Source organism: Anomalospiza imberbis, unplaced genomic scaffold (assembly GCF_031753505.1).
Source record: "Anomalospiza imberbis isolate Cuckoo-Finch-1a 21T00152 unplaced genomic scaffold, ASM3175350v1 scaffold_117, whole genome shotgun sequence".
NCBI lineage: Eukaryota > Metazoa > Chordata > Aves > Passeriformes > Viduidae > Anomalospiza > Anomalospiza imberbis.
Window position 1 is genome coordinate 134,371 of NW_027099562.1, and position 17,374 is coordinate 151,744.

The 17,374-nt window shown below is 50.1% G+C and overlaps 1 protein-coding gene across 2 annotated transcripts in view; it reads left to right on the plus strand.

The window, feature by feature from the left end:
• Window positions 1-16,710: 16,710 nt before the first annotated feature.
• MORC2 (MORC family CW-type zinc finger 2) overlaps window positions 16,711-17,374 on the plus strand; it is a 48,119-nt gene continuing 47,455 nt past the window's right edge. The window contains exon 1 of one of the 2 annotated variants that reach the window (XR_010994873.1): window positions 16,711-17,035. Coding sequence is in view for 1 of the 2 variants with exons in the window: in XM_068177899.1 (XP_068034000.1) it covers window positions 16,950-17,035 (86 nt within the window). In the remaining variant the exon portion in view is untranslated. The remainder of the gene's footprint in view (window positions 17,036-17,374) is intronic. The other variant, XM_068177899.1, reaches the window with a different exon arrangement.

A 17,374-nucleotide genomic window follows, 5' to 3' on the forward strand; every position in this document is an offset into this window, starting at 1 on the left:
AAGTGCAGCCCTGCTCTGTAGAGGACAAACTTTTTGGGGCTCAATCTTGTTTCTGGGCAAAGGCCAGAAGTCTTCCCTGGAGAGGACTAAGTACCTGAGGTACTGTGGGCTCTGCAAAGTAGGCAGCTGCTGTCTGCCTCCAGCTCCTAGGTGAGGGGGAGAGATGCTGCTCCCTGCCTTGTCCAGCAACCCAGAGACCAAGAGGCTTCTCCAGAGAAGGTCACAGAGATTAAGTTCACTGCTTTTCTGGGAGTTCCCAGCAATCTGGGAAGATGGGTGGGACGGAGCAGGACCACAACACCATCTGACACAGGGAAGAAACCACCACAGTAGGCCAGAAAGATGGGGTGTGGTAGAGGTGCCTAGAAGGTCCAGCAGTTTCCATACTGGGAGTGTTAATTCAGATGTCTCACTTCAGGCCTGTTCGGCAGGGTAGGTCTCCAGCTGCACTGGCATCCCAGAGCCCTTTGCTCCCCTAGGTTCCTCATCAGCTCTCCACTCTCCAGGCCTGAGCAGCATTGGGCTCCACTGGAGCATGACAGCCCCTGCCCAAGCAACTAAAGCCAACCCCTCCAAGCACTGTGCTGTCTAATATAACATCACCTTCTGCCAGTCTCAGCAGCAAGATCATCTTCACTTGCTGGATGATCCCTGCCATGTCTGCCACAGAGCTGCCACACAGGGGTCTTCCCTGCCCTCCATCTGCTGTCACACAGCCCCTCAGGGACCAGGTACCAGCACACTCAGGGGTCTGCACCACTTGCAGCTCTGCTGTCACGTGGGAGCAGGCACTGCCACATACCCAGCTCCTGGCCTTCAGGCAGCACAGCTGGCAGCAGCTCATCTGCCCTTGAAGTATGGGGGCAACCCCATTGCCAACCTTCAGCTATTGAAGTTACATGATGTGTGGCTGGCAGCATGGATGGGAACCTCCCTTCTCTGCTGTATGCTGGCATTTCCAGATGGATCTGTGCGTTGTCTTCCCATATGGAGCACCTGGAAGCAGAAGCATGCTGAGCTTTGTGGGTAAAGTAGCCTTGGGTGCACAGCTCTCAGCATGTGCAGCAGCACTTATCCTGCCTGTGCTCCCACAGGTCTGCACCACTCCTGGGTCCATCCCCTAAGGTAGTGATCCTGTCACATCCTCACTGACCCACTACCACATCCCCAGGATCCACCCACCATACAGCATATGCAGGGCTTCCTGGGGGTGAGGTGGGCATGCAGACAGACAAGCGCAGACTCCGAGCAGACCTTCTTATTCCATGAAGTGGAGCAAGGAGATATTTACAAACCCCTTGGAGAGCCCAGGGCTTCAGCTCCAGGCTTGGCTCTGGGAGGACTGTGGGGAGGCTGCCCTGTACATTGGTGCAGGGCAGGTGAGGGACTGATCTCACCAGTTTGCAGCAATCACAGCATGCTGTTGTGTGTTCTGTGCTGACAAAGGTGGTCATATTGCCCAGTGGATGAGATGAACCTGCATCAGGGGGCAGAGGTCTGGCTGGATGCACAGGTCCTTGGGGCTCCCCCAGCCAGGGGACAAATGCAGCAAAGGGAGGAGGGGCAAGAATCCTTTGGGTTCCCTTTGAGGATGCTAAACATGATGTTAAATAGCAGTGATGTAATTTTATTGTGAAAGCACATGTCTGGAACTGGTCTGTGCACCTGCCTGACTTAGGGATGGGACAATGCAGACAAGGGTAGGGATGTGACTGTAATGCCAGGCAGGGAGAATTCAATTCAATTCAATTCAATTCAATTCAATTCAATTCAATTCAATTCAATCTCATTTGGGGCATAGCCCTTCCTCTGTACACAGGAGCATAGTGTGGGGCCAGCATTACCCTGCTGTTCTGGCAGCACAGACCCTCTGGCAGTGCAGGGCTACACAGGCTGCACTGGGCAGAGGAGGGTCCTGGAATCCATTTCTTCTTCTTCCTCCTGAAGCTTTCCTGGTTTCATACCTCTTCTCTCTTCAGGCACAGACCTTTGTCCATCTCACTGTCCACACACCCAATATTTTGTGACTGCTCCGAAAATCACAAATTGGCTTGACCTGACTGGCCTTAGTCCCAGAGGAAGCCAGGGAAGAGAGACCTGTCACCCCAGGTAGATGTTTGGGCAAGGCACCCACTCCTGGCTGACCAAAGCAGCAGGATGAGCTAAGGGGGGTGGGAGAGGAGGAGGAGGAGGAGGACGAGGAAGAAGAGGGAAAGGAAGAGGGAGAGGGAGAGGGAGAGGAAGAGGAGGAGGAGGAAGAAGAGGGAAAAGGGGTGGAGAAGGATAGTTCTTGGCCACACTACACTGTACTGTTTGCCCGTGGCATGCATATTTGAACCCTGATGCTGCCACTCCTCTGTATGCTGACAACAGGGCAGCTCCCACAGGACACCATGCTATTATCAACAGTGACATCATGGTGGTTGAGTTTTGGAGCTCTCAGACCTACTTCTCCGGGCCCCCCATGGCAGAGTACCCCCGTGGTTCCCAGCTCTTCTGGGCAGGAGAAGCTCCTCCATCTGCCTGAGGCTGCAGAAGTTGGGCTCTCCCTGCCTCCTCTTCCTCCTCTCACTCCTGAGAATTGCAGCCTTGCATGTGATGATGTGCCAAGATCCTCCTTGACAGTAAGTCCCTGGGAACTATGCAGCTTGTTTAATTCAGAGTCTGGCATGAAGAGAGGCCAGAGCAGCAGGACCTGGGCTGGATCTAGTGCTGTGCCCTCTTGAGAGATAACAGAACCTGGGCATGGGTACACCCCAAAGATGGGTCAGGACAAGGGATGGATTAAGGGCTGCCCTTGGGTGTGGATGGAGGCTGGGCAGCACAGAGTGGCCAGGGTGATGCACAGGAAGGTGTCCTGGGACACACTGTGCAGCTGGAGGGCAGCAGCAGCAGGAGGGCAGCAGTATGGCAGCTCTTCTGCAGCCAGACCAGCCACAAGGACCACCTGCCTGCACAGAACTGGTGCCACTTGCTTAGGACGGGGTACTCATGCCTAAACATGTCCCCATTTCTCAGGCATGATTCACATCCTGCTGGGAGCCAGGGCAGGATCAGGTGTGATGGATCCCTCACATCCTGCTGCTGGCAGGGGCATTGGGCAGCCTCCTACCTGCCCGGGGGTGCTGCTTCATCTGGGATAGGAAGGAGCCATGTGACAAGGAAGGTCTCACTTTTGGTGTGCTACATTGCCCAAGGAGGATCAGTGCTGCCACATACACTGAGGGCTCCAGTTGTCCCACTTGGCTGGCCGGTATGGGGACCAGCATGCGGAAAGCACACACCACTTCCCCATGAGCTAGAAGCAATTTCCCCAGGTGCAGGTCTTGGGGCTGGATCTCTGTTGTGCCTCTTTACCTGCATAGAGGAAGAGAAAGGGCAGGTCTATCCGTCTGTCTGCAGGCTCTTGTCTGTCGCTCGTGCTGGTACAGGAGTAATGCTGGTAAGTACTCGGGAGCTTAGCCTGCTCAGGGCATGCACCTGCGCTCCTGGTGGACCCTCTCCAGAGGGTAGAACCACACACAAGAGGCTGGGTTAGCACCCTTCCTGCCCATGTCCACCCTCATCCAGCTCAATTTGTGGTGTGGGGGTTGCAGCACTGTGGCACTGAGCTCCTGCTCCACTACAGCCTTGGCTCATAGGAGTTAAAGCCCAGATAAGTAAATCCATTTCCCTCCACTGACCTTTGGCCCCTGTCCCGCACAGAACCCCACAAGGATTCTGTGAAGCGAGCAGTCAGTCCCATTCCCTGCCATGCCACAGGAGTCAGTGGGTCTATCCTTCAGCACCACGTCTACCACAGGAGCCTGGATCTGCTTCTGCTTCAGTGTCTCTGACACAGCCTGCTCCTACCTGGGCACTTTTTGGCCATGAGTCCACCTTGCCTGTGCCCCAGGAAGGAGGAGAGAGGGAAATACTCTCAGTACCCAGCACTGCAGCAGCCCAGGAGCCCAGGGCACTGCACATCACCCCACAGTGCAGGATGCAGCCACAAGCAGGGCACCATGTCCACCAGGAGCAGAGGGAGCCCACAGGCAGAGGCTGCCCACAGGCAGAGGCTGCCATGGAACTAGCATCTGCTCAGGACATGACTCCCCAGGCTGCAGCCTGTTCCCTGGCAGTGGGCCCAGAGGACTAGAGTGCTTGAAAAATGTCAGGGCCTTGGTGTCAGCATCTCCTGCGACCACAGGGCTGCCAGCCTGCAAAGAAGAGTGGGAACCTGCCTTCCCTGCTGTATGCTGGCATTTCCAGATGGATCTGTGCATGGCAACATGTGTTCCCAGGCTGAGCGCATGGTCCCTGTCCTGCTGCACAGCCACTGCTGCCAGGGCCTGCAGAGGCGCTCTGTGGCATCTGAACTTCCCACGGAGCTGTGCCCCTGCTTAGATGGCACTGGTAGGCTGCAGAGTTTCCCCTCCAGACTGCCCAGATGTCCAAATGTCCCTTGTCTGACTGTCCTTCCTTCAAGGGGTTGTATCCCTCCCACCGTGCTGACCCACAGGATTCTCATCCTGCTTTTCTCTGTGCCTTGAGCAGTGGTGAGAAAAAAGGTCCCAGGGAGACCTCAACTCCTGGCCACGTCAGAAGCTCCATCTGAAGCTGGAGAGAAGTATCTTTGTGCTATCAGAACAGAGGGAGGCTCCAGCTCAGCTGCAGCTCTGGGATCTCACATGAAGGCCTGGCCGTGTGTTACACTGAGGGAGGCTGCTTCCGTATTTCCACAGACAGGACATTCCTGAGAAGTGACCTGACAGCAATCTTCCCTCCTGCCTTTCCAATTTCTCTGTCATATTGAATGAACACAGCTCTTTTTTTCCGTTTTTAAGACACCACAAAAGCCCATAAATCAAATGCTGAGATCTGCTGTGGCCAAGAAAGGAAGGATTTAGAAAAAGAACAGGGATTCAGGAAAGATGCCACTCCTGGTCACTTACCCCTAAAACCCAGGCTCCAGACATCTCCAAATACTGCTCAGCCTGGAGAAGAGAAGGCTCTAGGGAGACCTCATTGCTGCTTTCCAGTACCTGGTGGGGGGAAAGTAGTGATAGGATAAGAGAGAATAGTTTTAAGCTGACAGAGGATAGATTTAGATAAGATATTAGGAAGAAATTCTTCCCTGTGAGGATTGTAAAGTGTTGGGGAAGATGAAATAAGAAAACATTATAAATATAATTGCCTGGCAAAAGATTTGGAAAATACAGACATTGAGATGAGAACTAGATTTGAAATAACAAACCTTGACTACTGAATAATTAGAAAACAATAGTATAGCCAGGTTGAAAGCAATCCCCCCTTCTGATTAAACAATGCCCTTTACCTGCAGATAGGTCCAAAGGTCAAATGGAATGCTCTGTCTCACCCCCAATGTATGGTTCATCCCACACCTGTCGCCCTCCCCTGCAGTATCAGATATCTGTGACCCCATTGGCCCAAGTCCTGTTCCAGCCCACCTTGAAGCCCCCTGATAAGGTGTGCCCGAGGGACTGGACTCTCTCTTGGATCTTCCCCTGGGACCCTCACCTGGAACCCTTGCTCCCTCTCCCTCTCTCTCCCTGGGCCTGCCACAAGTTGTGCCTGGCAACTCCAAGCAGGGCCTTTCACCCCTTTTAATAAACCACATCTTCCAAGACCTGACTTCAGAGATCTCTCATCCATCCAGACTGTCCTGGAGTCCCGCGCTCTCTACAGTAAAGCACTGACACATTGACCAGAGAAGCTGTGGCTGCCCCATCTCTGTAAGTGTTCTGGGCCATGTAGGACAGGTCTTGGAGCAACCTGGGATAATGGAAGATGCTCCTGCCCATGGCAGGGGAATGAAATGAAATGAAATGAAATGAAATGAAATGAAATGAAATGAAATGAAACGAAATGAGCTTTGAGGTCCCTTCCAGCCCAAACTATTATGTGAAACATGCCAACCCTTTCAGGGCTTTCTCAGAAGACTAGAGCAGCCATCTGCATCTCCAAGAATCCTGCCTGTCAGTTAGGAGTTAGGGGTTTTGACCACCAATACACTGGGAGGCAATCAAGGAATTGTTTTCCAGACTGCCCTAAAAAATGGCTTTATTTACAAGCTGTATGTCAACAGCAAGATGACTCTTCTTGCAGGGATGGGATTGGGGAAGGTCCCCCAAACCACTGGGACTAGAAACCAAAGTAGCACTACTGTGCCACAATCAAGTGCCACTTGCCACAAGCAAGGCCAAACAGACCTGGGTAGAGGTGGCCAAACCCCCTGGACTGCCCAGGTCTTCTCTGCAGCCTTGTGCCAAGGCAAACAGACTGCTTGTCCTGGAGCTGTGACACTGCCTGCATGGAGGGAGACACAGCCCCAAGTGCAGGGTTCAGCATGACCCACATTCACAGGCTGGCTGCAGGCAGTCCTGGCTAGAGACGCAGTTTCATCTCCAGGACTGAGAGGCTGGGGACAAATCTGCCTCAGTATTGAGAGGTTGCTCTCTTGAGGTCGCTGGCAGCGTAGAAACTGCATCACAGGTACCTGTGCTATATGACTCCAAGAAACCTGGAAGCTGTAATGTTATGGAGCACCTGTACATGACCAGACCTGGTATTTGCTAACGAGCCATGTCACATGCTGACACAAGACAGTTGGGTGTGCCGCTCCCAATGGGTCATGTCCTACCAACGGGTGGAGGGCCTGGCTGTGTGTCACACCTCTGGGCTTTCTGCTGCTTGTGGCTGGTGATGGTTGCCCCATGCTCCAGGACTACCATGTCCTTATGGATCAAGAGGATGAGGTTTCATCTGTTACTGTCTGGTGACAGGTCTGTTTGCCTCTGCACCTGTCTTAGGCAGAGGCCCTTGTGTCTCATTTACATGTAAACTATTTAAAGACCAGACTCTTGTCTGAACATAATTTCTTCTTATAGACACTTGATTCTCCCTGGGACAGTCACAAGGAATTAAGAAGAGTTGGAAAAATATTACTGAGTATACGCCTCCCCAGGACCATCCTTCTCCTTTCCCTCAGCTCCATGCTGTGTCCTCTTGCACTACCCAAGTTTTGTGGGCTCACCATGAGGAGATATTATTTGGCAATGCTGCACCTTCTGTGTGCAAAACATCAGCTATTTTCCTAGCTGTAATAAATCTCACTAGTTACTGTTCTTTTCCATTATTTTCATAGTGGTTCGTAGACTTTTCTCTGATGCATAGCTGGCTGCACTACCAACATCCTTTTTCTGTTTCCTCCCTGCTTTGCACAAGCTCAGATATGAAAGCTGGAGACCATCTGTGTAGGAAGCAATACTCTTATGCCAGTGCATTGCTTCTTCTTGTCTTCTTGTCTAGATGGCTTATGTAACAAAGAACCAAACAGCCACCTGGTCAGGAGTCTTCCCTGCCCAGCTGTGACTCTGCCAACATTTGCATAGGACTCCTAATCCTTGCTGCTATGCCTAATATACAGCAGACAGGCTGAGCTGTTGCATTAAAATGCCCTGTCCACACACAATGAGATTCACAGAGCTTTTCACAGAACCACAGAATAGTCTGAGATGGAAGGGAACCAGAAGGATCATCAAGTCCAACTCTTAAGTGAATGGCCTATAGGAGGATCAAACCCACAGCCTTGGAGTTACTAGCACCATGCTAGTAACTGACCAACTGAGATTGCTAGTACTCCACTCAGCATTTCACATGTGGTCTCCGATTAACTTTGGAGATAGAAGATTAATTTATCCACTGCAAAGCCAGTATGAATAAGTATGCAGCAAAAACTCCCACCAGCATCCCATGGTGCTCTGCTGGCTCCCTGTGAAGTGCTTTCCCACCCTTCCCTTTTCTGGAGGTCATCCTCTTAAGTCCGAACTTCAGTCACTGAACTAGGGTCAACTGCACCTCCATCGTGTATGGCAGTTACAAACCAGCACTTTGCTCCTTTTGACTAATTTACAGCTGTCATGTGCATCCCAATCCAGCTATCTCCTTCCATGATATTCCTTCTCCCTCCTCAGTGGTATGATGGCACACAGACACCATTGCTCCAGGTTCCCTTGAACCCACATCTTATGCCTAGCCTTGTGGCTCAGCCTCAGTGGCAGCAGGAGCCTCCAGATGGTCCAAAACCCATCAGCTACACCTCAACACGAGGCTGGGGTGGTGGCCTCCCAGCTGAATGTGCTTCCCTGTGCTGGGCAGAACTTGCACCAACATGCCGCATGCTGTTACTTCTTCTCTTGAATCCTTTGGACTCCAGTCCTCTCATCTTTCTCCTTGTTTCAGGGAAGCACTTGCTCAAGAGACACCCTGCTCCTATCAGTTAGTGGCATCCCAAAAGGAAGTTGGGCTTCACCTGTCTGCATACCTGGAAGCTGGTGCCTGCTTGTTCCAACAGCTACAGCCCAGCAGCTTGATCTCAGCTCTGCCACAAACTTAGGAGAGGGGAGAGCATGGCCAACTACTTGTGTGCTCTGATGGCAGTCATGCCAAGGTGCATCCCTCAGTGCAGGCTCACACTCCTCTCTGCCTGGTGCACCTCCAGACCATGAATCCAGCAGACAGTTGTGAACACTGCAGAGCCCTGGGTGAAGGGCAGGATGTTTCTCCACAGCAGGGACCATGTGGTGTGCCTAAAACCCATCCCACACCATGAAACTGGGCAGCACCTTTGCCATCCAGTGAGAAGGCAAGCCCCTCAACAAGCAAAGGGTTTGGAGAACCTCAGGGAGGAGCTGGCAGGGACAAATTCCAGTCGTGGCACTTGACCCACACTGCCTGCTCTTCACCATGCCATGAGCTCCAGGGATCTCACAAGCTCAAGGGCCCCCCATTCCTGGCAAGTGACCCCTTCCCTGCACAGCTGATGCAGGGGGGCTTGTTTTCTGCCCCCCAGTTGTCCCATCCTCTTCCAATGTGCGTTCTTTCATACTCCTCATTTGAAGTGCATAAGTCAGTCAGATGGAAAACTTTTCCCAGGATTAACTAAGGATAAATTCTTTTCTCCCCCTTGCTATGACAGTGGCTGGATGGAGACCTTAGCTACATGTGAACAGTGGAGGGAAACCCTCATCACAGTCAGAACCTGAGCTACATAATCAGCAAATAATTAAATCTCTATGAGGCGGGGAAAGGAAGTACTGTTTTAGAGGAAAATATTTAGATTCTGTGGAATATTGGCTATTTACAATATTTTTATTCAAATAGAACATTTATAAGAACACTGAAACAAATATTTGAGAACACTGTATACCAAAGCCTTCAGTAATTCCTGATGCAGAAGTGTTCCCTCATTTTTCAGGCAGCTTTCCCATTTAGTGTTTGGAGTTGGGACTTTGGGTGGGACTGAGTTGCACTGACAGGTCTGATGGCATGTATCCCTGTGGCCTGGAAATGCTGAATCCCTCCTGGCAAGGGTCACCTCCCAGTTTGAACCAGACGGCTGGGTGTGCTGGAGTGTGGGGTATGCTGGAGTGTCAGATGCGCTGTCAACTTCAAAGACCCTGCCAGCAGCAGCGTGGGAAAGGGCCTGCAGAGCTCTTCCTAGGAAGTGGGAGGGCAATTTATGACCGTCGTCTGTCTTTCAGTCCTGTCTGGAAGGCTGCAGAGGGATGTGGACACAAATGAGATTCCTTAAATGGCCTTTTCTGAGATTCTGATGAACTGAGCTGCTAATTTAAGTCACACTCACTGCTGCCATGTCAGGGGACTTGTTCAGTGATCCTGGGGGTCACATCCCACTACCATGGCTGCAGAAGCAAGGCAAATTCACCCACAGAACCCTAGCAGATTTAGTGTCATGCTGATGCCCACCCTGGCCCCGAACAGCCCCATCACATGCTTTGCCTTCCATTTTGCCCCCATTTACCCCCACAATTTGAACAACCTAGCCCAGTGCTTTCTCTCCCTGGCTCAATTTTTGCTGATTTTGCACCCTTGTTCAGTGACTGTAGCCTTGGTGAGTGATCCCAGTCAGGCAGCACTGCTGATACTCTCACCACTTTGTCTGGCTATTTCTTGCTTTTTGCTCAGACTTTGGACAGGGCTGGCATCTCTTTGGCTTAGCAGTCACCTCTCCATTTAACCTCAGCCCAGAGCCAGACACTTCTTTTAAATTTTGCACTACTGTCATTAATGCTGGTATTTTCCTACATTTCAGCCAGTGCCACCTGATGCAACACCAAAACTGACTTTCAACACAGGCTGGAGTCTCTTCATTGGCTTTCAGGTACCCTTTATCCCATATGCCAGTAGGAAACAAGCCACCACGACACTCCTGTGAGCCTATGGATACTCTGCTCTTCCTTATATTAGGTGGGGCGGGGTTAGGGAAGGAGTTTGGGAGAGGCAGACAGGCAAAACCCCTTTCACAAAACAAAATCCTTTCTTTTCAAAATATTATGCAGATTATGTATTATGCAGATCACCAATGCAGGACAAAGAAGCAGGGCTTAGGATGTATTGAACAAGCAAGATGATATCACACATCCTCCAAATTGATGGGATTATAGGATTGATGAGGACTGGTCAAACCATCATGCGATGATCCAACTGTGCTGATAAAACATTTCCTGAGTTTGTTTCTTTTTAAGAAAATAACTAGGTTTGGATGGAAGACCTGAGTGAAAAGAAATAACTTCAGGGTGAAGTTCCTGAAAAAATGACACTGCCTCACAGATTCTTCTTTTTTGGCCTTCCAAGAACTTCCCAGCTTCCTGACAGCCCTAGCTCAGGCTAGGGACAGTCTCCAGAGCTGTGTACTGACAGAGTGCTGACAGCTTTTTCCTACAGTACTTCTGCCCCATACACCATCTCTTGACTGCCAGTGATCATCTTCCCGCAAACCATGACATTCCAGGGAATATATTACACATCTGTGAAGTTCCCCTCATTCTCTCCCACCAAGGCAGTCAGCCCTTCATGTTGATGTCAGATTCCTATAAAGCAGTAGGGCAGCCCAGGGTTCTTGTGCACCTTGCACTTGTCTAGGGCTAAAGCTAGGGGAGATGAATGCTTTCAGAGATGACAAAAGACATTTGATCCATGGTGGCATTCCCAGCACATGCTAGAGGAGCAGTTATCTAGTCACCACTGAGAGATGCTTTGATGGGAATGACTGGCAAAGTCCTGCTCTCTCCATAGCACTCCCGTGCATGTTCTATACCAGATGTGGTGATGCATCTGTTCATCTCTTCATTGCTACCACAGCTCAATCTACTTGCATGTTGCTTCCATGAGACACCCAAGAGATTTCCATAGGCTTTTCATTATAAGAGTATGTTTTTGGTTGCTTTCAAGTTGCCAGACTGAAATTACCTGAACTACCCATGAACACATCCATCATCCTGGGTTAAACAGACACTCTGAGCTGGACCAAACCCATAAGAAACACAGTCCACATATTTCAAATAATGAGACAGGAAAAACTATTTATTAATAAAAATAATTGTACTTGTTAGTCACCTTGTTAAGAAGCCTGTACACCTTCTTATGTTGGTCAAAGCCACTAAAAACATCATACAGTTACAGTTCAGAGCAGAAAGCCTCTGGGCTTGGGTTCTTTGCAGCATCCTTGTGGAAAACCATCCAACCTCGACCAAACTATCAATTTCTGACAACGAGTTCATGCCATCCATAACTCTTTCAAGTTTGTGAAGTAAAGTCTTGCAAGACTCCATGATCGCTCCTTTTCTACCATCTTTTTGTAGGCTCTTCTGCCCTGTTTTTACTGCCAAGGCACAGAGTGTTTTCTGCAGTAGGACTAAGGTGGTGACATGATGCTCTAACAGCTGTGACATTTTTTTCATGTTATTAATTCATTAATCAAACCTGGGCTCAGAACACTGGGAGCCAGACTGGCAGTAGAAGATCCTCCCTGTTCACCATTCTGTTGACAATTCAAGATGTCTCCCTGCTCTCAATCACCCTTTCCACTCTTCTGCAAACTCATTTACAAAGTAATTCCTGACAACCAGTGTCTCACTGAGAATGGTACCTAGACTGAAATAACGAATTTAAATCTATGATGTGATTTCCCCTGAAAACAAAGCATGGAGAGGTTGACACCTGGCACTACAGAAAAGGACTCTGAACTGCTATGCCAGTACCTTCCACATGTTTAGACACTCATCTTTGAACATCTTGCTCTTCATGTCTTGTAAGGACTGATACACAGCATATTCATAAAACTACTGTTCCAGAGAAGAACTGCAGGATTTAGGCTTCCCAACACAGGAGAAAAAGGCACTTCCATGAAGAGAGGTCTGACTTCATGATACTTACATTTAGTCAGCAAATTGCTCTGTTACTTGATGTGAATGATGGAGAAGCTGGGCAGACATGCCTATGAACACAAGAAACAGGGCTGCCCCATGTCATACGGGGAGTAACTCCTTACTAGGAGAAGCGAGGAGGAAAACACTTCCTTCTAAATGCTTGACTTCGGGGCTCTGTTCTTGGATTATATTGAATCGACATGGAGATACAAATCATGCCCAAGAAAAGGAATGTTTCTGATGCTTTTTGACATAGCTCTTCTCTGAGAGTGAGACTGGCATGCTCTGTCTAAAGGAGAATACCCCACATTGGAGGCAGCAGCATTCTCTACTCACAGCAGAAATTCCCATTCTGTACTGGGAGACAATGAGAACTCATCATACAGCAGAGGCAGCATACGGCATGACATGAAAATGAACCAAAAAGCTGTGAGGCAACATGAATTCAAGCCCATAAAAGGAAGCTGCTTTGAAATTCTTTCTACAAACTCAGGGCAATGGAAAAGAGATCCATGCCAATCTGGTTACTGGGGCTTGCAACTGCACCCAATCTTCTTAGAAGTACCAAGGTGAATGCTCAGTAGAACAGCACTGACCTAGAACTTCAGCAGCTTCCCTCATGAGGTAGACAGAGGACCTTGCATCCAAAGGCAATGCCATTTTTTCCTTCCAGAAAAACAAAGGATAAAGGCAAGACCAGTAAACACCTGAGGATAACTGGTAATGTCTCAGATTTATTTTTCACTGCCCGCTTATTTCACTCTGACACTGAAAACCTAATTTCTACAATGCAAAGTTTTACATTTCTTCATGTACATAAACATGTAAACATGTAAACATGTAAACATGTATTCTACTGTTTGTAGAATAAAGCTACAAACAGTTAACTTGGGAGACCTCACAGGCATTTGAAAAAGACACTTCGCTGCATTCATGGCACTTGTCTGGTGCAGAATCTAGTACTTACCACTTTGATGATTCCTGCATTAAGTACTGGCTTAGCAGGCTAGCTTCTTAAAAAATAGGGAGAAAAGGAACAATTGTTGACTCACGGCCCACACAGGTGTAGAAGCAGTTACCTTCAACTTGCAGAACAATGGCCACATAAATAAATTCTTCAATGACCTCAGGCTATGGCCTGGACTCCAGTGGAAAGAGGCATAACAAAATGCTATGCCAGAGTAACCACATGCAAGTAACCCAGCAAACACCACATGGGACAGCATGGGAAGTCACACCACAGCCTAAAAACATAAATTTTGAACAGTGTGGAACCAAAAGACTAGTTTTACAAGGGGACTTGGGGATTATTTCAGAGTAAGAAACTCAGCCTTAGGGTTAAAGAAGAGCAGTGCAGTTTGCCCCAAGCTCCACTTGTACAGGCTGGACAAACCACCAACTTACAGGTCATTTATGAGGAAAGTTATGTGCACTAGAGTAAACTGCTGTCTTCTACTGCACTGGAGACTTCAAAAATGAGGGGTTACTACCTGTGATACCTGAGCAGCCAGACTTGTTTTGTTCATTGTAAGATGCAGAGATCCTGGGACTGAACAGAAACTCAGGGAAATAGTGCTGGTAGGAGAAGAAAAAAAAAAAAACAAAAAGGGAGGTTGCCTGTCATAACCAGTATAACTGAAACATCTAGAACAATTTAAACAAAGTTTAGAGAGAGAGATTCCAAGGAAAAAACAACTACCCAAAGGAGGATAAAGGTGAATTTCCAGTGGGAAAACTTTCATCTCTAAAGTACTAAGAAATTCAGCAGTTTGCAGCAGTGGGACACAGGCCAAACGAGCCTGTTATGTCTCCATGCATGGACAGAGAGGTTCCTATCAAAGCATGGCTCTGCCATGGCCAAGGCAGAGCTGTGATGTAATCTAAATGCTGCTTTGCAAAAGGTGAATTAATTTCATTATACCTTGGGCCAATGTCTAGCAGCTCAGATAGCCAGCCAATGAAGGTATAAATCTTTCAAGACTTGGGCAAGAGAGACCAAAGAACGGAAATCAAGAACATGTCTGAAACCTACTGCACAACAGCTAGGGAAAGTGTAAGAATTAAATTCTCACTTCACTTTTGTCAAATTGATCACCGCCAAATGGTGAGATGGTAATGAGCAATTTCCTGCCTGAGCTGGCCAAATGAAATAGAACTGCATTGTACTGGTCTTCTACCAAGGGCCAGATGGAAAGGACTGGCAACCAACCAGCCCATCTGCAAAACAGATCAGATCCCATTGGAGCAGCAGCGTCAGTAGTCAGATAATGTTGCCAACCTCTCCAACACCAGGAAAGAAACTCTGGTTCCTCCCTGAGGGTAAGAGGACGAGACAAAGTTCCTGGTAGGCACAGAGACACTCATTACCTAAGAGGACAAAGTTGATGTGATGCATAAGTTCAGGCTCATGTTCCTCAGGAACATATATTTGGGTAATTACCTTGCCCTTACACCGATAGGATTTACATTGCTTTTGAACATTTACTGCTGACATTGACTACAATGTGACAAAATAAAAGCTGAGCACAGCAGATGATGCTACAATCTGTAATAGACTCATTGATTGTCATAAACCTAATACATCAAAACACAGTTCTCAACAGTAATTTTCCTAATTCTTTTATGCAGTTCACTGTCCTGCTGTGTACAGCTTTTCAGACATAAGGCCTAAAAGAGCCACTGCACACACATGCACAGTGATTTTTTGATACCCTCACAAGAACACACAGAGAAATCCCTGCCAGAAGGAATGATACAACTTGTTGGCCTGAACAGGTCAAACTGAGGGTAAACAGAGCTAAATGCCGTTCTGGGAAATGAAGTTCTCAGGCCAAAGCTGCAGACTTGTTAGCTCAGGCTCCTACACAACTGGGGATGGGGGTCAAACAACTCAAATATGAAACTCAGGTTTTAGTCATTTACCAATCATGAGTAACAGATTTAAATTTAACTTTTCACCATATGTCTTGGATACCACAGAATCACAGAATGGTTTGGGTTGGAAAGGATCTTAAAACTCATCTTGTTATACCTCCTGCCAGGTGTATATACCCACCTACAGGTGTCCCTGTAGAAGGGACACCTTCTACTAGGCCAGGTTGCATCAAAAGCCCTGTCCAACCTGGCCTTGCACACTTTGAGGGATGGAGCAGCCACAGTTTCTCTGGGCACCCTGTGCCAGGGCCTCGCCATTCTCCCATGGAAGCTCTTCTCAGTATTCCAACAACCCTGCCCTCTGGCAGTGGGAAGCCATTATCCCTTGTCCAAAGTCCCTCTCCAGCTCCCTTGGAGCCCTTGAGGTACTGAAAGGCTGCACTAAGGTCACCCTGCATGCTTCTCTTCCCCACGCTGAATAATCCCTTCTTTTTTTTTTTTTAACAAAATCATTACTTTTCCCTTTAGCACCCTATAAATAAAATATAAAATAATGTTTATCCTTCTTAAATCTGCAATCTTACATGTTTCATTCTTGCTGGACATTCTTCAAGAAGTATGTCACAATTTCTGCAAAGACTGAATTCCTTCAGATTTTGGATATTAAGTTCAGATTCCTATTATCCAAGCCATGCTTGAATTTCAGTGTCCATTTCAGAAGAACGATTGGGGGTGTTTTTCCACGGGACAAGTTAGGTCCTCAGACAAGTAAGTATTCCTGGCCTTCAGGGTTCCCACGTTCAGGCTGCATTTTGTGGGGGGATGGGGGGAAATGATCGGTTCAGGACAGAGGTAAGAGCCCCTGAGCACAATCGTTTCACATTTCAAGATGAACCAAAAGCACAGAATCGAAGCAAGAATATTTATGAATTTATATACGCTTTTCATTAATTATTTTTGTAAGTACGGGCACTTTCAGGAGTCACTCCTTGGTGACTTCGCAGAGCCTTCACCAGCCCAGCAGGACCAGCACCCGCCGAAATCCGCGCGGAGTCTCCGTAAGAAATCAGCAGCGGGATCCTTCCATCCAGATAGGTCCTGGAGCCACTCCCGACGTTCGGGACCGGCGGGCCTCACCTACTCCAACCTGGCATCCAGCAGTCACCGCCAGCTGGTGCCCTCCGGGCACGCCGCCGGCACCGCGGCGATCGGGCCCCCCGGCTCCGGCGAGTTCGCCCAGGGTCGGAGGGGTCTCCCGCTCCCAGGCCACCTCACCGCGCAGCCCGGCCCTACTACAGCCGCTCCCCCGCCCTAGGAGGCCGCGGCGGCCCATCCCGCGGCGCTGAGGCGCTCGGCTGCCGCCGGCACGGAGCCCGGGGGAAAAGAGGCTCCCGCGAAGGGCCCCGGAGCGGCCACGCGCACCGCACTCACCAACCTCCGCCGCTCCCACCCGGCCGTGCGCGCCCGTCACGCGGCGGCGCAGAGCCCACATTGGCCGCGCCGAGGCACTTGCATCACGTGCCTCTTCTTGACCAATGGGGGGCAGCCGCGTGGCTCCGCCCCGCGGGGGCAGTTGCAGTGCCGGGTGCGATCCCAGCGCAGCGGAGACAAAGCAGGCCCGCACCGCACCGCACCGCACCGCACCGCACCGCACCGCACCGCACCGCACCGCACCGCACCGCACCGCACCGCACCGCACCGCACCGCACCGCACCGCACCGCGGCATAACAAAGTGCAGCGCAGCGCCGGCTGCTCACCCGGCGGGGGCCGTGACTGGGAGGGGGCGGGGCGGGCTTGAGGCGTGCACGGCCGCTGGTGCATGCGGCGCGGGCGCAGGCCCGATGGCGGCCACTGCCGCCATGTCCCTGAGCAATTACAGCAGCCTAAACCGGGCCCAGCTTACCTTTGAGTACCTGCACACCAACTCGTGAGTACCGGCTGGGGTGAGGCGGGCCCACGGCACCCGGCCTGCTCGGGGCCCCAGCTCAGTGCAATAGGCCTGGCCGAAGCCACGCGGGCCGGTGGGCCTGAGCGGCCCCCTGTCCCCGGCCCGGACGCTTCGTGGTCCTTCTGGGGACCGGCTGTTGTACCGCGGGCAGGTCCGCGGGTCACGGAGAGTCATTGTGTGGGGACAAGAGGCCCCGGGAGGAACGGGGAGGCCCCTTGGGCAACCAAACCCGCACGGCCGTACCTGTGCGGAACAGGGTGTATGCGCTGTCATGCAGGCCACCATCCCTCTGCAGCATCTGGCTTTGTGTGTGACTGA